This window comes from Mya arenaria, chromosome 6, assembly GCF_026914265.1.
Source record: "Mya arenaria isolate MELC-2E11 chromosome 6, ASM2691426v1".
Lineage (NCBI taxonomy): Eukaryota > Metazoa > Mollusca > Bivalvia > Myida > Myidae > Mya > Mya arenaria.
Window position 1 is genome coordinate 83,242,619 of NC_069127.1, and position 25,663 is coordinate 83,268,281.

General features: G+C 37.4%; 1 protein-coding gene across 1 annotated transcript in view; it reads right to left on the reverse strand.

The window, feature by feature from the left end:
- Window positions 1–15,521: 15,521 nt before the first annotated feature.
- Window positions 15,522–25,663, reverse strand: part of LOC128237470 (tubby-related protein 4-like) — a 95,213-nt gene continuing 85,071 nt past the window's right edge. Inside the window, exons 13-15 of the mRNA XM_052953038.1 lie at window positions 21,092–22,524; window positions 17,269–17,439; window positions 15,522–15,785 (exon numbers count right to left, since the gene is read on the reverse strand). Coding sequence (XP_052808998.1) covers window positions 15,669–15,785; window positions 17,269–17,439; window positions 21,092–22,524 — 1,721 coding nt within the window. The 3' untranslated portion in view covers window positions 15,522–15,668. The remainder of the gene's footprint in view (window positions 15,786–17,268; window positions 17,440–21,091; window positions 22,525–25,663) is intronic.

Sequence of the window (25,663 nt, forward strand, 5' to 3'; positions counted from 1 at the left end):
TTCCCTATTGTAGACAACCTTTCACCATTGTGGACATCCTTTCACTATTGTAGACAACCTTTCACTATTGTGGACATCCTTTCACTATTGTGGACATGCATTCACTTTTGTGGACATGCATTCACTACTATGGAAAACTTTCTCTATTGTAGACATCCTTTCACTATTGTAGACATCCTTTCTCTATTGTAGACATCCTTTCACTATTGTGGACATGCATTCACTTTTGTGGACATGCATTCACTACTATGGAAAACTTTCTCTATTGTAGACAACCTGTAACTATTGTATACATCCTTTCACTATTGTAGACATCCTTTCTCTATTGTAGACATCCTTTCACTATTGTAGACATCCTTTCTCTATTGTAGACATCCTTTCACTATTGTGGACATGCATTCACTTTTGTGGACATGCATTCACTACTATGGAAAACTTTCTCTATTGTAGACAACCTGTAACTATTGTAGACATCCTTTAACTATTGTAGACATCCTTTCACTTTTGTGAAAATGCATTCACTATTGTGGACATGCATTCACTACTACGGACTACCTTTCCGTATTGTAGACATCCTTTAACTATTTTTGAAATCCTTTCACTAATGCGGACATGCATTCACTATTGTAGACAACCTTTCCCTATTGTTGACATCCTTTAATTATTGTGGACATCCTTTCACTATTGTAGACATCCTTTCACTATTGTGGACATGCATTAACTATTGTGGACATGCATTCACTACTATGGACAACCTTTCCCTATTGTAGACATCCATTAACTATTTTGGAAATCCTTTCACTAATGCGGACATGCATTCACTCTTGTGGACATCTAGTCGATATTGTGGACATCTAGTCGCTCTTGTGGACATCTAGTCACTGTTGTGGACATCTACTCACTGTTGTGGACATCCAGTCCCTATTGTGGACATCCAGTCTCTGTTGTGGACATCAAGCACTGTTGTCCACATCTAATCCCTATTTTGGACATCCAGTCCATGTTGTGGACATCCAGTCACTGTTGTGGACATCTAGTCACTGTTGTGGACATCCAGTCACTGTTGTGGACATCTAGTCACTGTTGTGGACATCCAGTCACTGTTGTGGACATCCAGTCCCTACTGTGGACATCCAGTCACTGTTGTGGACATCCAGTCACTGTTGTGGACATCCAGTCCCTACTGTGGACATCCAGTCCCTACTTTGGACATCCAGTCCCTACTGTGGACATCCAGTCCCTACTGTGGACTTCCAGTCTCTACTGTGGACATCAAGTCCCTACTGTGGACATCCAGTCCCTACTGTGGACATCCAGTCCCTACTGTGGACTTCCAGTCTCTACTGTGGACATCAAGTCCCTACTGTGGACATCCAGTCTCTACTGTGGACATCAAGTCCCTACTGTGGACATCCAGTCCCTACTGTGGACATCCAGTCCCTACTGTGGATCTTCAGTCCCCACTGTGGATCTTCAGTCCTTATTGTTGACATCCAGTCACTGTTGTGGACATCCAGTCCCTACTGTGGACATCAAGTCCCTACTGTGGACATCCAGTCCCTACTTTGGACATCCAGTCCCTACTGTGGACATCCAGTCCCTACTGTAGACATCCAGTCCCTACTGTGGACATCCAGTCCCTACTGTAGACATCCAGTCCCTACTATGGACATCAAGTCCCTACTGTGGACATCCAGTCCCTACTGTGGACATCCAGTCCTTACTGTGGACATCCAGTCCCTACTGTGGACATCCAGTCCCTACTGTGGACATCCAGTCCCTACTGTGGACATCCAGTCCCTACTATGGACATCAAGTCCCTACTGTGGACATCCAGTCCTTACTGTGGACATCCAGTCCCTACTATAGACATCCAGTCCCTACTATGGACATCAAGTCCCTACTGTGGACATCCAGTCCCTACTGTGGACATCCAGTCCTTACTGTGGACATCCAGTCCCTACTGTGGACATCCAGTCCCTACTGTGGACATCCAGTCCCTACTGTAGACATCCAGTCCCTACTATGGACATCAAGTCCCTACTGTGGACATCCAGTCCTTACTGTGGACATCCAGTCCTTACTGTGGACATCCAGTCCTTACTGTGGACATCCAGTCCCTACTGTGGACATCCAGTCCCTACTGTGGACATCCAGTCCCTACTGTGGATCTTCAGTCCCCACTGTGGATCTTCAGTCCTTATTGTTGACATCCAGTCACTGTTTTGGACATCTAGTCACAATTGTGGACATTCAGTCCCTGTTGTGGACATCTAGTCCCTATTGTGGTTATCCAGTCCCTACTGTTGATCTTCAGTCCCTATTGTGGACATCCAGTCCCTATTGTGGACATCCAGTACCTGTTGTGGACATCCAGTCCCTTTTGTGGATATTCAATACCTATTGTGGACATCCAGTCTCTATTGTGGATTTCCAGTTCCTGTTGTGGATATTCAGTACCTATTGTGAACATCCAGTCCCTATTGTGGATGTTCAGTACCTATTGTGGACATCCAGTCCCTATTTTGGACATCCAGTCCCTGTTGTGGACATCTAGTCATTGTGGACATCCAGTCCCTATTTTGGACATCCAGTCCCTTTTGTGGACATCTAGTCATTGTGGACATCCAGTCCCTATTGCGGATATTCAGTACCCATTGTTGACATCCAGTCCCTATTTTGGACATCCAGTCCCTACTGTGGACATCTAGTCCATACTGTGGATTTTCAGTCCCTATTGTGGACATTTAGTCCCTTTTGTGGACATCTAGTCATTGTGGACATCCAGTCCCCACTGTGGATCTTCAGTCCCTATTGTGGATATCCAGTCCCTGCTGTGGACATCCAGTCACTGTTGTGGACATCCAGTCCCTACTGTGGACATCCAGTCACTGTTGTGGACATCTAGTCCTTACTGTGGACATCAAGTCCCTACTGTGGACATCCAGTCCCTACTGTGGAAATTCAGTCCTTACTGTGGACATCCAGTCCCTACTGTGGACATCCAGTCCCTACTGTGGACATCCAGTCCCTACTGTGGATCTTCAGTCCCCACTGTGGATCTTCAGTCCTTATTGTTGACATCCAGTCACTGTTTTGGACATCTAGTCACTATTGTGGACATTCAGTCCCTGTTGTGGAAATCTAGTCCCTATTGTGGTTATCCAGTCCCTACTGTTGATCTTCAGCCCCTATTGTGGACATTCAGTCTCTAGTGTGGTTCTTCAGTCCCTATTGTGGACTTTTAGTCTCTTTTATGGAAATCTAGTCCCTATTGTGGTTATCCAGTCCCTACTGTTGATCTTCAGTCCCTATTGTGGACATCCAGTCACTATTGTGGACATCCAGTCCCTATTGTGGACATCTAGTCCCTATTGTGGTTATCCAGTCACTACCGTTGATCTTCAGCCCCTATTGTGGACATTCAGTCTCTAGTGTGGTTCTTCTGTCCCTATTGTGGACTTTTAGTCACTATTGTGGACATCTAGTCACTATTGGGCACATCCTGTCCCTGTTGTGGACATCCAGTCACTCTGGTGGACATCCAGTCACTCTGGTGGACATCTAACTATTATTGTGGACATCCAGTCACTCTGGTGGACATTTAGCTATTAATGTGGACATCCAGTCCCTTTTGTGGACATCTAGTCACTCTGGTGGACATCTAGCTATTATTGTGGACATCCAGTCACTCTGGTGGACATTTAGCTATTAATGTGGACATCCAGTCCCATTTGTGGATAACAAATCCCTATTGTGGACATCCAGTCCCCCTGGTTGACATCCAGCTACTGTTGCCGACATCCAGTCCCTTTTGTGGACATCCAGTCCCTATTGTGGACATCCAGTCACTCTGGTGGACATCCAGCTACTATTGTGGACATTGAGTCATTATTGTAGACATCCAGTTACTATAGTCACTCATCCTGACATCCTGTGACTTTCTGGGCATCCAGTCACTGTTGTCAATCTTCCTAACATCCGGTCACTCTTCCAGGCATCCAGTCACTATTGTGCACATCCAGTCACTACAGTCACTCATCCTGACATTCGGTGACTCTTCCGGTTATCCAGTCACTATTGTGCACGTCCAGTCACTTTCCAGTCTTTCTTGTGGACATTGTTTCTGTTCCAAAATATCTTTTAATATTTTAAGACGCTATCAACTCAAAATACTTTCACAAGGACATGGTGGATGTCAGCCCTTTTTCTTAATTAAAAATCCATAGAATCATTTGCTTGTGATGACAAATTTTCTTGTGGGATGAATTGAGGTGAATTTGAGGATGCTTGCCAGTTGTTTACGATTTGAGTGGACACCTTTTTTTATCGCCATTGGTCACTTCAAGACTTTTTTGCCCAAAAATCCATCTCTTAATGTCATGCTATTGTAAACCTGGATTAAATGCACTCTAGGCCTGGTTGTTTTTCAGTTTTTAAATAAAACCATTTCCAGTGGAAGGCATCATAACCATGTCCCATGCAGTATAGGAAATTGTGAAAAAAATTGTTCTTTGCTTGTCCACTTGATGTAAGAAACATTTGTGCAATGTTAAACTCTCTTAGCATTTGAAGAGTTAAGTAAGGACATTCGAACTTTATCCCTAAATAAGTGTGATCTCGATCCATAAATGTGATCTCTACCCCTAAATAAGTGTAATATTGACCCCTAAATAAGTGTGCTATTGATCCCTAAACAAGTTTGATCTCGACCACCAAATAATAGTGATATTGACCCTTAAATAAGTGTGATTTTGACCCCTAAATAAGTGTGATATTGACCTCTAAATAATAGTGATCTTGACCATTAAATAAAAGTGATTGTCCCGTAAATAAGTGATTTTGGCCCCTAGATAAAATTGTTTGACCCCTTAATAAGTGTGATCTTGACCCCTAAATAAGTGTGATATTGACCTCTAAATAAGTGTGATCTTAACCATGAAATACATGAGACAGTGTTAACTCTTTTCAAATATTAAGAAAAACAAACATCATTTTCAGCATTAATTATTTATTTAAGACTATTGCAACAAAGCTGACAACAACAAATGCATAATAACATATAAAACTGTAATATTCAAAACAGTAACATCTTTTGTAATGAAAAAAGCCTGCTTTACAAAACAACAGAGTCATCAATGGTATAAATGGCAAAATCCAAACAACAGTAAGGTGAACATGGATATAATGTGTAATGTCAACAGAGCATTGTGTAAAATAATACTCTGTTCTCATCTTCATCCACTCGGTCCGTACTACAGAAGCATCTTAAGAAAACTCGAACATTATCTAACCTTAAGTGTAACTAAGTTTTCATTGTAATTAAAATTTGGGATTGTTATATTTCTTGAAAACACTAAATTTGATTTTTAAAAACTGAAATTTCAATGTTTTAGTTCCAAAATGTACAGAAGAATTATCAATTTCTACAAGTTAAATTAAACAGTTGAATTGAAGTAAAGTACAATTAGTTGCTTCTATAATATGACCCCCTGGTAAATTTATTTTTAATCAGAGAAAATATTTGAATGTCGTGGACCATTTTCTATATTCACCAGTCCAAGCTTACACGGAATACTATAATTGCAATATAACAACACTACCATTAGTGCCAATAGCTGCTATGATTATTTGTTTGAAATTATTTTATCAGCAACTCTTACACATAATTTTTATTCATGTAGGTGATGCAAAGTACCGGTTTTCAGACTCATCCCTGATGCTTATTGAAAACCTATGAACAGTCACCGTTTTTTGCTAAATAAGAAAACTTTGTGCATAATAATTTCTTCCTATTAATTATTTCACATCTGGCTGATATAATTGTTGTTTGTATTTTGATATTGGAGTACAGACACGATAGCCTCTATTGAGAGAGTTATATTTGAGTGCGAGAAGTTAATGGGCTTGTTAATTTATATAAAATAAAGACAAATATTCTATAAAACCCTTTTATTTCAATGTTGTTTGAAGTTGAAATCAGAACATTGTAGCTAAAATATCAGTGATAAGAATCATAGCCTGACAGAGTTTGACTTGAAAAACATGTACAGACAGTGAAAAAAACTCGATAGAAGATACTTTTAATCTTTTCATCAGTCTTTGTCCGAATAAAATGTTTATTCAAATATCAGAGTCATTCAAATAAATGCTATTTTATATTGCATATCAAACAATTCTCAACGTACCTGTTATAACAATTGTGACTAGTGAAATAAAATCAAATGACATTTCTAAATAGAAATACAATTTTCTTTATTTCTTTGTGGACACATGGAATAAAGTTTCCATTTTAAAATGAACACATGTGTAAAACAAACCCAGACTACAGATGCAAAAAGCTTGTACATGGAATACTGTTCTTTATATTCAATTGAGTGTGAGTTTGTTGTGTAACATAGTGAATACCCCAGAGCTTTTAGTGCTTTCGTTAATATAATTTATACTGCAAAGCATTTCCCAATAAAAACAAAGGTATCAAGGTTAAATAAAGAACATAAGAGGTCTTCACTGAAATTCATGATAACTAATATCAGAACATTTACGCTACTGAAAATCAATTGGGCCCAGCCCATCTATCAATTTCTTGTTTATTGAAGCTAATTTAGTGTCAAGTAAACAAAAAAGAGATGAATCATCATTAAGATGCCTTCCAAAAATTAGATAAGAATCTGCCCAGTTTTTCCATTGGTGGAGACATGAGCACAATCTGTCCAGTGTTCTTGTTGGTGGAGACATAAGCACTAGAATCTACCAAGTGTTCCCATTGGTGGAGTTATGAGCACTAGAATCTGTCCAGTGTTCCCATTGGTTGAGACATGAACACTAGAAGCTCACCAGTGTTCCCATTTGTGGATACATGGGCACTAGAATCTGCCCAGTGTTCCCATTGGTGGAGACATGAGCACTAGAATCTGCCCAGTGTTCCCATTGGTGGAGACTGGAGCACTAGAATCTGCCCAGTGTTCCCATTTGTGGATACATGGGCACTAGAATCTGCCCAGTGTTCCCATTGGTGGAGACATGAGCACTAGAATCTGCCCAGTGCTCCCATAAGTTTAAACATGAACACTAGATTCAGCCGTTTTCCCATTGGTTGAGACATGAGCACTAGAAGCTGCCCAGTGTTCCCATTGGTGGAGACAGGAGCACTAGAAACTGCCCACCAATGGGAACATGAGCAAAAAATCTGTCCAGTGTTCCCATTGGTGGGGACATGAGCACATAATCGGCCCAGTGTTCTTATTGGTGTAGACATGAGCACATAATCTGCCCAGTGATCTTATTGGTGGTAACATAAGCACTATAATCTGCCCAGTGTTCCCATTGGTGGAGACTGGAGCACTAGAATCTGCCCAGTGCTCCAATTGGTTGAGACATGAACACTAGAATCTGCCCAGTGTTCTTATTGGTGGAAACATGAACACTTTAATCAAGCCTGTGTTCCCATTGGTGGTAACATAAGCACTATAATCTGCCCAGTGTTCCCATTGGTGGAGACAGGAGCACAATAATCTGCCCAGTGTTCCCATTGGTGGAGACAGGAGCACTAGAACATGCCCAGTGTTCCCATTAGTGGAGACAGGAGCACTAGAATCTGCCCAGTGTTCATATTGGTGGAAACATGAGCACTAGAATCTGCCCAGTGTTCCAATCGATGGAGACATGAGCAAAAACACTAATAAGGATTCCTATATTGTATCATTAGTCAGTCACAATATGACAAATAGGTGATCTTATCTATACAGTTGAATACAATAAATACACAACAATAATAGATATAAATCAATTTATAAACTTGCCCTGTACAAAATTCTGATGTGAGCAAATAATTTGATTAAAATAATAAGGCAACACATGTTAAACAGCCAAATGTTCTCTATTTCTCTAAATAAAAATACATATTCAAATCCCCATCAACTGGTAAAACACACTTCTTCGTCAATAGAATTGTTGCCAGTAACACAATCAGCATCACTGAGACAACCACACCAATAATACTTGACAGTAAATCCATCACTTTTTCCTCTCTTGTTTTAGAAGGAATTCTTAACAGAAATAGAAGATCTTACAAAAAGCAGTTTCATGCTAATGGGTAGAAGTCAACAATTTTGCCATGGATGAATGTTTTCAGTTTCATTACTAGGGATTGAAAATCAGTCCAAAACAATAATTGATCAGCGAAATCAATTGGTAAAGTTATTTCCATTATATTTTCAATATTATAGGTTAGAGAATAGTTTAATTAAAGTGGTTTATAAAAATAACAAGCTGCTAAATGTTTAAAAGTCTTCTTAACAAGAATGAACGTAAAAGACCAATTCTTATCTGCTGTATTTTTATTTATTTGTAAATAGTAATTGTTCAATAACTATATTAAACCTTGATATTTTAAGCTAAATAAAATTAAGTTCTCCCATATTTTTTGTACATGCAACATTGCAATAATCCAATTTAACGCAATCAGTTTAACGCGACCACAATTGCAAACAATCCATTTTCGACAATACCTGATCATCGTTTCATCCATAATTAATACTGAAATCAGTATTTTGGAAAATTCCTATTTTGTTGCAAGAATAATACGCTCCATTCTCAGTGATTTGTTAACTTTTAAACTTTCACCAATGTTTTGCGTACTTAATAAAAAATTACCACCATGAATTGAACAGAGACATTCCGTTTTATTGAACAGGGACATTCCGTTTCATTAGAGAAAATTGAGAAAAAGATGAACATAAAATTACTGGCAACAATATTTTGAAACACAATGCTCTACAATATCTGAGACACAGTTGATAAAATTTGATATTGCACTGTTTTTGTAAAAATGGCATGATATGATAAAAGCTTACAACTAGAGTCATGTAACAATTTGTCTATTTTATAACATGTACAGTATACATACAATGCAGTGATTGCACAAATATCATTTCAATTATTTGTAAATCTTGCGCATAAAAATGTGTTCCTAAGTCTTATGAATACATAGCAAAACAAGACTTTTACAATGAGGTACAGAGTAAATATCTAATCAAGAAAGCATAAGCCTTTTATATCAAACAGGATAATTCTTTGATCTGGATAAAGTTTACAAAAAATCTCATTGATTGGCCAATTTTTATCCGATAATAACTACTAACCAATGTAATCATTGAATTGTGCACTATGGCCAAAAGATAGCCTTAACTAAGCAAGGTGTTTTCCAATTGGCTGCATTAGGCAATATTCTGGTCAGTTTGTATATTAAAACACTTTGATTGGTTAATATATTGGATAACCATTGACCAATTAATAAAATTGTGGCATAAACTTCATCCTAAACAAACATTAACCACAACAATACAAATGGCTATAACTTAATATCAGCAGCTTATCATATAGAACTTGTATATGAAGATGTCAGTTATCTTTATGCTAGTTTGCAAATTTAAATGACTTGATTGGATGAATATTGACCAATCATTTAATAATGATGGTTAACTTTTACCAAACCAAAAGCTTTACCAACTCTATACAATTGGCTGATGATTTATTATTACTATTATTATAATTATGTACTGTAGACTAGGAACTATGCAGTTAGAAATAACTTAATACAAAACAGAATAGCAAGTTTTTAATTAATCGTAAGAACAAATTAAGTAAGGTCAAAAAGAGCCAGAATGGTGGAGAGAAGTCATGGAATAACTTATAATATGGGCATCTTATCAACGTGCATATAACCAAGCATGACAAGATCCAGAATTTGGGTAAGACATTAATGCACCAGTCAATTGTAACCACAGCTCCCCCCCCAGGTCCAGGGGGTATACCAGGGAAATGGACTGTGTTTTTACGTTTCAGGTGGCCCCGCAGTGCCCCTTGAATGCGGTGGTTTTGTCTTCGCACAAAATATGGACGGTGGTTACAATTGACTGGTGCATAAGTCAGTGTTACAAATTGAATTAATTGTTTTGCTTGCAAAATCAAATTAACTATTACTTTTGTCATGGATATTAAAACTACACAGAATTATTTCTTTGAAAAGCGATCGTAGGATAATGTTGATAAGATTGGGGCCTACAATATGTTTGGAATTTTTTTCAGTTAGTGGAGTGCAAAAATGTGAACTTCTTTTTTTAATCTATAAATCAAAATGATGTCAAATTAAAGGGGCTGTACTCCGTATGATGAAATAGCGAAAAAAAAGAAGAAAATTGTCGAAAACTGACATGATCTTGGTATCGATGTGTACAATGCATTGAAAATTACTAACTGAAGTACCACATAGTTTACAATTAATTTATTTTCGCAGTTTTTTCGTATTTTTCCATTAAAAAGATTACTAGGTATGTCTACCTAGTAGAATTCATTCCTTATGCGTGATTGGCTAGCCAATGTTATCACGTGATATTACCAAGTAAGGTATATAACTTAAATATCCCAACCGTTTAGGGTAAGCCTTCGTAGCACAGTGGATACGACACTGGACTGCAATTTTGGCGACACCGGTTCGAACCTGGTCTCCGACTTGATTTTTTTTCTTACATTTTGGTATTTTTTTTACAATTATGATATCAAAGAGTATAACATTTATTTTAATAATTGTCCTGAGATTCGTTACAGAAAAAAACTTTTTGGGTGCCAATATGGTGTACAGTCCCTTTAAATCTCAAAATGAAAGATATCAAATAAAATTATATTTGTTTATATTTTATTTTCTTAAATTCTCAAAAAACATTACCTGTTTTAGTGTGTGATCTGTAAAAATTACACACTTGTCTTAAATATAGATATTCATGGTACAGAAATATTACATTGGAATAAATAGAGAAATACACAATGGTGCAAGTATGGTACAGACATGACAAAAAAGACAGGCAATTTTGATTGATCTAAACATAATACTGTAAATTGATTGTGTTTTTTTTTATTTATTGCCCCTTGAAATATGTGTTGCTTTTTTGACAAGTTTTGCAATGCTTCGTATTTGTGTTTCCATGGATATCTGAACTTCTTCTGTATTCATGTTAGATTTTTAGCTTGTCTGTTTTTCAAAGAAAAAAAAAGCCAAGGTATTTTCAAAGGGCATGACGTCCCATTAGAGCAAAAAGGTACCAACTAACATTTTGGTCAAAATTGACTTTTTGGCATTTTCTGAACCGTTTTTAATCAATCTTTAATATATATAAAAATCTAGTTTGTACCTAGATGATTAAAAACGATATTGCATCGGGTACAAAGGTACCAAGTGAAAATCAAGCTTTAAGTTTCTGCAAAAAGGTACCATGTGCACAGTGTTTCAGGCAAAAAGGTACCATATGTCAAATGGTACCTTTTTGTTCCAACGCTTTTTGTAACTTTGCTATAGTTGTATGCAAAAAGGAACCAAGTGACACATGGCTCCTTTTTGCACTTACTATTTTGTAAACTTGAGTGGCATTTATACATACAAAACAGTTCATATGGTACCTTTAGGCACAGAGTTGAATACACAAACCAGATGCTGGTTTACTGATAAGGTGTCGGACAATGTCCATTGTATTGCAGATAAGAGGGTGTGTATACAATGAAATTGTGATAATCAAGCTTAAAACCTTGCATTTTATGAGAGCCTTCCTCGAAAGTAAGATGGAAATAGACTGAGAATACAATCATGGAAAATATGGAAAATGTGAGTACATATTTATAATATTTCATACACATAAGACTATTCAAATTCAAATATCAGTAATGAGTAATAATATTGCTAATACTAGCTTTTTATGAAATACATGATAAATAATATTGAATGGTATCAACTTTTGTATGTATATACATGTACTCGTAGGTATATAAATACTTAGGCGAAAAACGATGTCTGGCAAAATAGTATGCCAACTGCTTTAAATTTATTATAATATTATTCATCTACATTTCAGGACGAGGCCACGGTGTGGTCAGATGAAGAGTTCTACCATTCCATTGATATAGACACAAAAGGCGACGGAAACACCAGTACAGATTCTGAAAATGTTCCATTGTCAAAGCTTGCAAGACAAAGGAGACCAGTGAAGAGAAAGTTGATACATTCAAGTGACAGTGAGTCGGAGAAGGATGACAGCTTTGATGACGAAACATACAATCCATCAAAAGCAGATATAAACTCAAGTGATTCAGAACAAGATGTGATTCCTGAGTTAGGTAAAAGACGCTCTGCTAAAGTGAAAGGACAAAGAATGAAAGGTTGGAAAAAGAAGCCAACCCGGATAAAAACTAGAAAAGTGCCTAAATTAAAAGAAAGGGGTAAATCAGAGGTTGCAAAAAGACTAAGTGAAACACTTAAGCTTTTAAGACAACGAAGGAAACGACACTGTGGAAGTGACTTAGAAAGGGCCAAAGAGAAAAGCAAGAGAATGCAGTCTGTTAGAGATTTTGTACGGCGGTCACATCTTGCAAGGTTGGATGCAATGTTAGCCAGCAATGAACTAAAAAGAGTCGGTGTATATGGTGACGGCAATTGTATTTTTGCGGCAATGAAGAAAAGTGGACAAATCAATGACAGCATTGACAACATACGGACAGCGGTGTGTGACCTTATGACAGAACAGGTAGAAAAATATGCTCCTTTCTGTCGAAGTGACAATCCAGCCAATGTTCAACCATTTCTGGATAAAATAGAGGTGCTCAAGTCAAGTGGAACATGGAATATGGACATAGCAGACGTGATACCGATGGCTCTATCAAATAAGTTTACATGCAACATTCGGATATACTCAAGTTCAATATCTGCTCCAGTTATTGATATAAAACCCGACCAACCAGCAGAAAACCTTGTGAACTTAGCATACCTTTCTGTTCAAGGACATGAACACTATGACGCCATTGTTAATATTGGGACTGACGACGACGAAGTCATTGATTTATCAAGGAATGAAAGACAAGATGAACTGCAAGAACAAGCATCTTTTGACAAAAGTAAAGAGTCAAATCAGGACCCCGTCCAAACAACGCCACATAAGAGGGCATCGTACCAAAGCCCTCAAAAGAAACACTCCAGCCGAAAAAGGAAACGTGATCCAGGGTCTTGGAAAAAAAATATCAGAAAGGCAAAACGAAGTAGTGGCAAGGCGTATACGTCTGCAACAGGTCGAACTGTTGATGCAAAACAAGTTCAACCTCATACTTGTTCAAAATGTAAATTCAAGTGTGGACAAAACTTTACAGAAGAGCAGAGGCAGAGTATATTTACGTGTTATTATGGTTTGGGGAATTATGAGCGCCAGAGGCAGTTCATTTGTGAAATGGTGGAGAGAAAAGAGCCATCCAGAAAAGGCAAATGCAAGAAAAAAGTATCCCAAAAGTTCCACCTGGTGAATGAAGAAAAGAAAGTGCGTGTGTGCAGAGATTTCTTTTTGAAAACACTGGACATAGGGAGAAAGACTGTGGATTACTCTTTACAAAGAAAAACACATGGAACTTACGGTAGAAAAGATATGCGAGGGACAAGCTCTTCTGCAAACAAATTAGACCAAAGCCTTGTTGATTCTGTGAAGCGACACATAGAATCATTTCCCAAAATGGAGTCGCATTACGCAAGGAAACAATCTACAAAGGAATATCTTTCCCTCGAGTTAAATATAAAGAAAATGTGGCAGCTTTACAAAACAGAATGTGAGAAGAAAGACATTCCATATGTTACGCTATCAATGTACCGCACAATATTTTGTGAATGTTATAACCTTTCCTTCTACAAGCCCAAGAAAGACCAATGTTCTTTATGCACACTGTACATGCGAAAACGAGAAGCAGGATCACTGGATGAAACACTACAGAAACAATATGACGAGCATCAGATCAAGAAAGAACAAGCAAGGAAGGAAAAGGAAAGCGACAAACTAAGGTCAAAAACTGACAAAAGTGTATATGTAGCTACATTTGATTTACAGGCCGTTCTGTCAACTCCCTGTACTTTAGTAAGTGAGCTATACTATTCAAGGAAGTTGTGCTGTTACAACCTAACAATCTACTCACTCGGCGACAAGAACGTAGTTTGTCATGTGTGGGATGAAAGTCAGGCTAAAAGAGGTTCATGTGAAATTGCTACTTGTTTAATGAAGAACACACTGTCGGTTTGTAAAACAAGCACTGTAAAAGAAATTGTGTACTTTTCGGACTCTTGTGGCGGGCAAAACAGGAATCAGTATGTTACAGCGTCACTGTTGTACACTTTGTCACAAGCGCCGCAACTGGAAAGAATAAGCCACAAATTCCTTGTGTCTGGACATTCACAGATGGAGTGTGACAGTGTCCATTCTACCATTGAAGGAGCAAAGAAGATAACACCAGTGTACGTACTGTCTCAGTGGTGTACACTTATTTCAATGGCTAGAAAAACACAACCTTATATCACAGTGCCTTTGAAATATAACCATGTAGTTGATTTCAAGGACTTTGTTTCCAAACATTGTAAAAATCTCAAAACAACCACTGATGGTCAAAAAGTCAATTGGCTGCAGGTGAAATGGATACAAGTGAGAAGAGAAAGCCCCAAATCCGTCTTTGTGAACTATTCGTTTGACACAAGTGCATTTTTGGAGATTCAGGTTCAGAAAGCAACGAGGGTGAAAGGCAGAGACTCAAAATGGCCAGAAAATGAAAAAGACTTGAACTTCTGCTACAGTGAAAAGCTTCCAATATCAATTCTAAAAAAGAATGATTTGGTGAACTTGTGTAAGAAAGACATTATCCCGGAAGAATTTCACAGTTATTTCAGTTCCCTGCCAACTGACAGAAAACAGAAGGACTATGTACCATTGGATTCCGAGGAGGAGGACACGGATTAATTCTTAAACTCTGTAACAGTAGTCGAATGAATTCAAAATGAGAAAAGATGCTTATAGTTTACATTTAAGCAACAGGAATGTTTGATATTTGCTTATTATTATGCATAGTTTATTAATTTTCTTTTTAACGGTATTACAAATGGTACCTTTTTACTTTGTTTATGATAGATATTTCATTTATTAAGTCGTGCAAAAAGGTACCAAGTGATCAAATGGTACCTTTTTGCATTTTAAAATTCTAAAAAAGCTATCGTGCAAAAAGGGACCATGAACAAAATCAATAAAATATCAATAACTATTGGACATTTTGACTTCATTTTTTCTTAAAATCTAATTGGGTATACAACAAGTTTAACAAAGTATGTGTGATAATTTGATCATCAAAAGCTGATTTTATATGCAGGTTCAAACCTTTAAAGCCGTTTTTCTCAAAACTTGCAAAATGTCACTTGGTACCTTTTTGCTCTAATGGGACGATGATGTCAAAAGTGTCATTGTGCACAAATTTTCATCTTAACTGAAAAAAGGTTCAATATTTTCCAATGAAACTGAGTACACATGCTGCCAGAGGCTATACCCCCATAACTGTTCATTTAGTTATTGTCTAGTTACAACCCCTTTCACTGAATAAAACACAACTGACAAGCGTTGGCATTCACTCTGCAGTGCTTCTGCTTACTGTATAGCAGAATATTTTACTTACGACGTGATAGAAATGCAAATATTAGCAAATATCAAACTCTTACAAAATTACAGAAATCTACATCCTAATCAAGATGGTGAGCATATGGTACTGCTTGAGCTAATGTATGATGAAAGCAAGGGTGCTACTTGAGCTAATGTTTGACGTTAGGGACTGCGCTACTTGAGGCGCTGTGTGACATTAGCGAGGGAGACTGCGAAGGCCTGGATGGCTGTGAATGGGTACTGAAAGTCCAGCGTGTATGCATTGCTGTCTATTCGACCAAACTGCATCACCTGGAAAAGGAAACAACATCATTGTATGAAATACATAGTGAAACTGCATTAAATTAATTACAGAATATACCAATAAATCTCATCTCAAGTGATTCAAGATCCATAACTCTGTAGGAGTCAATATTTTAAACATATTACAAAAAAACATAAACAAGAGGCCCATGAGGGCCTATGCTCTACTGGCATGGCTCTTGTGGTCATTTTCAATCCAGAGCATGTATGTATGGGTAATAGGCAACAAACATATAGTTAATGTTTTGTGTTTGGGCTAGCTGAAAACGTTGCACATTCAACATCTGAGGACAGAAAACGTTGTATGCAGATTAATTGCATGAACTATTTTAATATGTGCCAAGTTAAGGTCATCTGAGGATAAAAAATATTTGCTTTCAAAACTGTACTCATGGTCAAAATTTCATTTCTGTAGATTTAAAAATGAAAAAGTTGGTCAAAAGGTCAACGTGAAGGTCATCCGAGGACAACATTGATGCTTGTTGTACCTCTTGGGCAGTGCCAGTTGTGACCCCAGGGGCATAATTTGAACAACCATGGTAGCGTACCACTAGATTATGCCTTATTCAAAATAGCAAGGGTCTGCATAGCTGTTTCAGACAAAACGATTTTCAAACATTCCCAATTTAAGTATACCAAACCTGTGAACCCCAGGGGATGGCCAGTAATGACCCCAGGGGCATAATTTGAACAAACATTCACAAGCAATTGTGTTTAGATGTATGCGCCAACACACAAAAAGATTTTCAAACATTTCTCTATTTAAGAATACCAAACCTGTGAACCCGGGGGCGTGGCTAGTAATTACCCCAGGCGTGTAATTTGAACAAACATTCGCAAGCAATTGTGTTAAGATGGATGCGCGAACGACAGACACTTTGGCCAGTAGAGCTAAAAATGGCCTTTCAACAAGAACAAGGGGAAGTAACATACAAAACCAACTGCACAACCAAAAAGCATGTTGTCTCCCTTTAATCCTACACTTCATTTTACATGTAAACTTGGCTAAAAATAGACTTCGCTCATGTAGACTTGACTAAAAATAGCATTTTTTTACACTTTCAGGGCCCATAATCAAGACATGCATGGGCCGATCTGGCTGGTTTTCGAAAGGAATGAGCTCTGATGGATATCTAAATACTGTACAAGTTTCATCGAGATACGATCAAAACTGAAGACTGTATCGTTTTCAGAAGCAATTGTTTACGGACGCACATACGACTTACACATAACCATCGCATAAGCTCTTCTGGCCTTTGGCCAGTAGAGCTAAAAATCAATGACAAAAAAAAAGAAAGAAAGAATAATGTCAAGTTTTAATTTGATTATAACTTATTTAAGTCATAAGAATTTAAGTCAGTGAGCAAAAATCTCGAATTCAATATCTATGTGAATGTATAATACAACATTACTCTGATTAGCAAATGTAATATCGCATGTCCAAGACTACAAAACAAATCACCAACCATACCTGTTTGCCTCGATGTTCCACCTGAAAGTTTTTTGCGGACTCCTGGGTAACGCGCCCCCCAAAGTCAAGCTGGTAGACCTGTGAGTTCTCGTTCCATAGAGGAGCCTTGTTGTGTAATGTAAACTGGCGGCTACTTACACGCTTGTCACGCTTGTTCAAAGCCTTCCGTAACTGTAAGAGAGAATATTTGTGATGGACATTGATACAAACAGTATCACCAAGAAACAAATACTATACAAAATCCCACCAATATATACCAAATCCAATCAATATCTACAAAACAGGTCAGTATCATACCGAAACCAACCAATATGTTCAAAATTAGTTAATTTTAAAACAAAATTAATTTTTTTCTCCATCATTACGGTAGGTAACCCATAAAAAAAATAGAATTTTTCATTATGATTTCAGAGGTTATTTCAGATGAACAAACATGTTTTCAACAGAGTGAGTATTCGCCCCAAACTTTTTCAATGATCATCTTGTCAACTGTGGTGTGTAACTGGGATAAAAATGTTATGAGATAGTTCCATGATTAAGAAAATGACAAACAAAGAAAAAAGCCATAGTTTCTCAACAGAATATCCATAAATTCTCTTGTCCACCAAAACCCAAGACAACAACACCAAATGTAGCGCGGACATGTCCCTACAGGTTTCAACTTATCCTATGCAAGTTAGATACAGGATGTTTCATTTCCTTCATGTTTGTAAAGGGTTGACAAAACAGAAAAAATCTGTTAACAGAAGAGAGACCAAATGGTTTGACGAAGCAGCAGCCACAAAAATGCTGGAAATCTGCAGAAGAAGGAATACCATATTTATGAAACAAGTGTAATGTTAAATTTTACTAAGTGGATTTATTTTTCACCTAATGTTGCAGAATAAAATTGTAAGAATATGTACTCCAGCCAGGATTTGAAAAGGGCAGGGTGATAGGTCTTAATGTCCACTTTTAATGCCCTTTCAATGAACCTTAATGCGGCACTTGCAAGGGACAATGTTCAAGCCATATTGTGTGTTTTGTAACTGCTTTCAATACTTATTTCTGAAAATTTACTATGACACCATGTCCAATAAATATCAAATAAAGTTCATAAACGTCAAAGGCAGCTCTGTCAAACTAAAGGGCACAGTGGGGCATAGTCAAGACGCAGCAGGCTACCAGAAAAGGGAAGCAGGATGCTCCCCCCTGCCATTTAGGCCTAGCTTGAGCACTGAATACTACACAATATATTGTCACTGTTAGTCAATATATATATCTTCTCAACTAGACCTAAATTTCTCTAAAAATCAACATTCATGTTTTTTAAACAAAATAGTTGCACAACCAAACTGCAAGAATAGGTTCCGTACATTATCGCTGCAAAATGTTGTCACTCGGTTGGTCAAGATATTGTCTCTTCATCTCTGAATATCAACAATCATATTGCTGTTTTTCTAAATACAAATCCAATGATGTATTTTAACCATTTTTAAGGAAATTCAAATAAACCTGGTTCAGCTGTTATGATGTAAGGCAGGACTAATGTATTGCATTTATCATCATTTGCTCTCAAAAACCAATGGTACAGCCTAAAAGGGTTATTAAGCATCACGCACATACTTCACATGCCAATTTATAATTATCTCATACATTTCTGGGAAAAAAAATAAATGCTTTGAGCCTTTGAACAGCAATTTAAAAGAAAGCCAGGCATTCTACAAAAGGTCAATGTGTCTCTTAGTTTTTATTCCTTTGAAGGTGCACTTCTTGTACAGTTGCAATTCCCAACATTAAAAAAAATGCATCACATAGGTGGTTTCATTTTTCTCCATTATTTTTAAATTGAATTTATGAATCAATCCATGGCCATGTGAGTACCATGTTTTAAGAATGGATAAGCCATCACAGGGTGAAAACATTTCTCTTAGCATTAACTGTACATTACATAAGACTAGAAAAAGGTCAGGCAATATGACTCAGATCTCATTAGCATTGATCAATAACTTCGTTTTTGTATAATCTGAGAAAGAGTTAAAAAATTGCCGCTTCTAACTCTACATTTTGTGACTGGTGTTTTCTGTCTTCCCCAATGACAATTTTCTTATAATCATCAAGCTTTCTAGAATTTAAAGCTACCTCTGACATTATTAAGATTTAACATGGTAATTTTTCCTTTTCCCCATATAGGAGGCTTTAACCCTCTACCCTAGGACTTGCAATCATATCCCCTGGAATAATCATATATATATATATACAAAAAACAACAAAAAAACATAAACTTTCATAGCATGTGATGTGTTCTCATGAACATTGACAACTTCATTCTCTATCTTTTGTATAACTATTTTCAAAATAAGACTGATGGACAACAAGATACTATAATAGAATAATTTAATCAAACATATACTTTTCGAAAAGATTCATTTATGTTCTAATGTAAATGTTTGCTTCTGTTTGAATGTTTTCTTGCCAACGGAACCTAGTCATCTTTGACCCCTGCTCTAACCTATTAAGTCTTCTTTGACCCCTGCTCTAACCTATTAAGTCTTCTTTGATCCCTGCTCTAACCTATTAAGTTTTCAGATTTCTTTGACCCCTGCTCTAACCTAATAAGTTTTAAGATTTCTTTGACCCCTGCTCTAACCTATTAAGTCTTCTTTGATCCCTGCTCTAACCTATTAAGTCTTCTTTGACCCCTGCTCTAACCTATTAAGTCTTCTTTGATCCCTGCTCTAACCTATTAAGTCTTCTTTGATCCCTGCTCTAACCTATAAAGTCTTCTTTGACCCCTGCTCTAACCTATTAAGTCTTCTTTGATCCCTGCTCTAACCTATTAAGTCTTCTTTGATCCCTGCTCTAACCTATTAAGTTTTCAGATTTCTTTGACCCCTGCTCTAACCTAATAAGTTTTAAGATTTCTTTGACCCCTGCTCAAACCTATTAAGTCTTTTTTGACCCCTGCTCTAGCCTATTAAGTCTTCTTTGACCCCTGCTCTAGCCTATTAAGTCTTCTTTGATCCCTGCTCTAACCTATGAAGTCTTCTTTGACCCCTGCTCTATCCTTTTAAGTGTTCTTTGACCCCAGCTCTAACCTGTTATGTGTTCTTTGACCCCTGCTCTACCTTTTAACCTGCTCTAACCTATTAAGTCTTCTTTGACCCTTGCTCTAATCTTTTAAGTCTTTAAGATGACCCCTGCACTAACAGTGAAATATCCTTCAATTAAAATCAATTTGATATATAACTGTTATACCGATATGTTTGGTTATTGCTATCATCTGAGTGACACTTTTCAATTCTCTCTGACTTCCCATTAACAGTTCTGAGGTTATACAATCTAGTAGGGACATATCACAGGCCTTTCTTGCTAAAAGCTGATGTAACGTGTTTCCCTAAATAAGACTGTTTATAGCTCTGAAGCATAATATCTACAGCAGTAAAAGGTGAAAAAATTCTGAGTATTGATGTGTTATAGCAAAGTGAATAGAATTCTGATACAGGCGGGATTTGAAAATAATTAAATGCAAAACAAAATTCGCTTTGAAATGGGGAAATAGAAAAAAACTGTATGGAAGGATTTGCAATCTATCTTTCTAGTAAACAACAAGGTTTTAGATGTTCCGTACACTAAATATCCTTATGCATGGGACATTTGTATGAAATGAGGCCATTTTGTTTCCCGATCGGGAAATAAATGGGCAAAAATTTAGGAAACACTGATTGGAAAATCCCTTCATTCCTAATCAGGCAATTTCCTCCACTGATGCATTTTGGGTTATTCAAATAGAAATGGATTTCAAAATGACCTATATAACATCACTAGGGGTGATTTTGATTACCTTGTGTTTTAGTTGAGCTTTCTGGAATGATTCTAGATTCTTGTAGTTGGATGAAATTCGTACATCTTCTGCAGACGAATCGTTATCATCATCAGACATTTCAATAGATCTGCACAGCTTGGCTTTCCGTTTGAACAGAGGGCTGTGATGTCGGCACTTGCCGTTTTTAATCAATTCCTCCTTGAGCTTCACAGTTGGGGAGTCTGGCTTGTGGAGCACGTGGAATGGTGATGATGGCAAGGAAGTGGTCTGTGTGATGTCCATACGCTCAAACTCACTGAGAAGCGACATGTTATAGTCTGTGTGCTCTTTTGAATTCTTGTCTAATCCATTTGGAATGTGTTCGGTGTCATTTGTTTTCACTTTCGGTAGATTATCCTTATTCAATGGTCTTAACACCACTCCTGTGTCACTGGAGTCTACACTACTTCTTTTTTTCTCCGACTTAAAAAAATCATGCTTAAATTTCTTTTTGTCATTAAGAAGTTTTTGCTGATCACATAACCTATCAATATCAGAGTCATCAGTGGACTTAGACCCTTGATTGACTGGATCAGAATCCAAATACAAGCGTTTCTGTGACTCTGATGAGGGAGTGAGGCCCTGACTGCTGTCAAACACAATATTTCCCTCGAATGTCGTATCTCGACTCGTCTGATCATCCTCGTCCGCATATTTCAGCCCCTGACAGGCTGGGTCTGCCCAGCGTTGTATGTACATGTCTGGATTGTCCTTACGAATATACTGGTCAACAAAACTAGGCACGTGTTTGTTTGTGTGAATACTATCCGGTCGCGAGGTCTTTACATTGTCATCACCCGTATGATCTGAATAATTACACTCAATGTTGGCGAAAAAATAATCACCAACTATTGCACTATTTGATTTCTGCCCTGCTTGAGACTCTGTCACTTGAGATTTGTTACTGCTTTGACTAGAAATGGATGAACGCGTGCTAGACGACCTAGCACTTGTCGGACTATCAACACTAGAATAGAGTTTAGAGTTGTTCATGAGATTTGAGCTGATGACTCCGACCACCCCAGAGTCATCATTAAATGCCTGATTTGTGGCAAACTGGCCATGCCTGGGCACCTTAGGCCGTGCTCCCCCGTAATTACTGTTGTTTATCACTAATGACTCCTCCCCTACATTAAATGCATGATTATTCTGTGGATGGGTCTCAGAGGCCGGGGAGAGCTTAGTCTTCATGCACACAGAGATCTGCTGCCTGTCTGGGTAGCAGTTGACCGTTGATCCAGTGTCCAGCCCGTTGTCTACATGGCTGGACAACTCCAGGTGATTGGTCAGTAGGTCCACACTTATGATCTCATTGTCCGTACTGGTCAGACTGTCCAGCTGACCATTGGGAATGTTGTTGAACTTCATGAAATGTTCATTGTGGGCACCGGACAACAGGCCATCCAGTAGGGCTGAAATAAAAGTCAAGCACAACCTTAAACTGATCTTGCATGAAATATTCATCACTCATAATTTATAAACAGCTTTTATTTAGTGGTATAGGCTTTCATAGTTTCCAACAGTGTGGCGACCATCAGTATGGTTGCAGTGGTCAAAATTAACACAAGCCCACAAACAAGCCCACAAATCCTGCAATTGTAAAATGTGAGTGTGAGGGACGGCAGGGCGTACGGTGAAAGCAGCCACTAGTTGCTCTCCCTTTGGGGAGCATAAGAATTCTTATGCCAAGCACTAGTGCAGGAATTCTGGCTTGTGTTCATCGAAAAGTAAAATTTTGATGACTGCTGTTGCTCAGAGGTTTATACCTGAATATGTAATGAACTTCTAGCAATGTGTTTAAAGCAAGGACTTCATCAATGTCTGACAAAACAAATTTCAGTTTCCATCTTACAATTGGGACCAGGATTATTATTCTGAAAAAAAAACTTCTGGAATTATTCAACCATACACCTGCCCTCCATGGACAGAGTGATTAATAGGAGTGAATACACTATAACATTATTGAAAAGTGCCGCCACTTTCACATATCTGCTCATTGAATGCTTCTCTACTTGATCAAAGTCAAACACATTTCCTTTGGGAATGCCCTTTGGGGGTTCTTTCTTTTTTTTACGCTAAAACTGTACCCAGTACACCAGAATGATTTATACAACTCAGACAAAACACTCTGCGTGACAGATGATGGTTCAATTTATCTCTGCAGCCTTTATTCTCTGCACTATCCAATTTGTAAGACACAAAACTTAATTAAGATTATTTCCTTGTGAATTTCCTAGTATGCAAATGTCTTCCCATCTCTCTTAATTACAATGCAAATCTAGATTAATTAGAAAGTATGTCTGAAATCTAAACAGCAATAGCATCTTCAATACCAAAACCTTGATCTACTTTTACTAACTCTACTTTCAGGATACAAGTATATTCATGTGTACTATTTATTTATATTTATATATATAATTGGATCTTTGTAGAACTACAGCCTGCCTGCTTTTTTGCTCAGAAAACAACTAGGATCGCTGCTTCTTTCCAAATAGTTCACAACTATTATCCTGTTTGCAGAAAAAATGTTGTTCTTTATGCTCAAAAAATAAAGTGTAACTTAAACTTACAAATGCTGACTCTCATAGGAAAACCAGTATTTGATTAAGTTTTATGTGTAAACATGTATCATTTTACTAACACCAACAAGGCTGTCTGACCCTGATCAAAGCAAATCATTACAAACTAAGACCTACACACGCCGTCTGACCCTGATCAAAGCAAATAATTACAAACTAAGACCTACACATACCGTCTGACCCTGATCAAAGCAAATCAGTACAAACTAAGACCTACACATCAAAGCAAATCAGTACAAACTAACACCTACACATGCCATCTGAACCTCATCAAAGCAAATCAGTACAAACTAAGACCTACACATGCCGTCTGAACCTCATCAAAGCAAATCAGTACAAACTAACACCTACACATGCCGTCTGAACCTCATCAAAGCAAATCAGTACAAACTAAGACCTACACATGCCGTCTGAACCTCATCAAAGCAAATCAGTACAAACTAACACCTACACATGCCGTCTGAACCTCATCAAAGCAAATCATTACAAACTAATACCTACACATACCGTCTAAACCTCATCAAAGCAAATCAGTACAAACTAACACCTACACATGCCGTCTGAACCTCATCAAAGCAAATCAGTACAAACTAACACCTACACATGCCGTCTGAACCTCATCAAAGCAAATCAGTACAAACTAACACCTACACATGCCGTCTGAACCTCATCAAAGCAAATCAGTACAAACTAAGACCTACACATGCCGTCTGAACCTCATCAAAGCAAATCAGTACAAACTAATACCTACACATACCGTCTAAACCTCATCAAAGCAAATCATTACAAACTAAGGCCAAAAAAAAATACCTGTGTTTCCTGATACCCGACCGACCCTATTTTTTCCTCGCCGACCCTAATCATTTTTTTAGTATAAGAGTAAAAAAAAATAAAAAAATAAAATCATATCGTAAAAAAATATATTTCTTTAAATTTATCGTTATCATTTTCGTTGTTTGTCTTTCAATGGCCCCGAAGAATATACTTTCATTCCTGATTATGTATTACCGAGACGGGAAAACAAAATGTCGGAGGGCGGCGAACCCTGTCCGATATCTTAAAATTGGCAAACAAATGTTTACGGTCCAAACACTTGGTTGATCCCCGGAGACATATTTTGCTGTCTTTTTAATGAAAATATTTTTAATTAAAGTTTGCAGTGTTATTTATCCATATCCATGTCCAAAATAAAACTTACTTTTTTACAATTAGGCTTTGCGTATATCATGCAGGCTTCTTATGATTAGGCTTTGCGAATTCATGCAGGCTAAATGCCAGGTTCCAATACACATTTCCTTAATCGTTACATTAATTTATCCGCAATTATCAATGGTTATTTATTTCACCTTAAGTCCCATCAACTGAAATCCAAACAAAAACCTGCGAAAGTTAATAACACATTTATTGGAATGTGTCGGCTGCAGATCAAATGGTACAATTTGTGACGTCAGAGCATGAGCAGTGATAAGATCAAAGGCGCGTGGCTATGGTTTGTTTCTAATTCGGTCAGTCAGATACCGTACGATCCAATTTGATTGCCGGGATATCGCCTAGGCTGGTACGAAAATACCATACGATCGAAAAAATAATAATCAATAATCGTTGTCTGGGAATCTTAAAACAATGACCGAAATGTTTGAATTCACTATAAATATGAATGAAACTTTGATTGTAGTAATGTACGAAAATAAGATACATAAAACAAATCCATATCCGTGTTTACTTGTTCTTTTATTAACATACCTCCACTTGAAGGCCTAGTTTAAGGAGCTCACAGTTGACAAGAAAATCGGCGATTTTCCTCAAGCAAATTAAAAATTTAGTTGTTAATTGACTGTTTGGCTAGAACATTATCACAGATATGTTGAAATTGAAGTGCTGGATTTTTCTTAAAAACCGATCACGACTTATAAACGAGTAAAGTATACAAAAAAACACCAGATTTAATGGGCAAAATTGGCGGGAAAATACG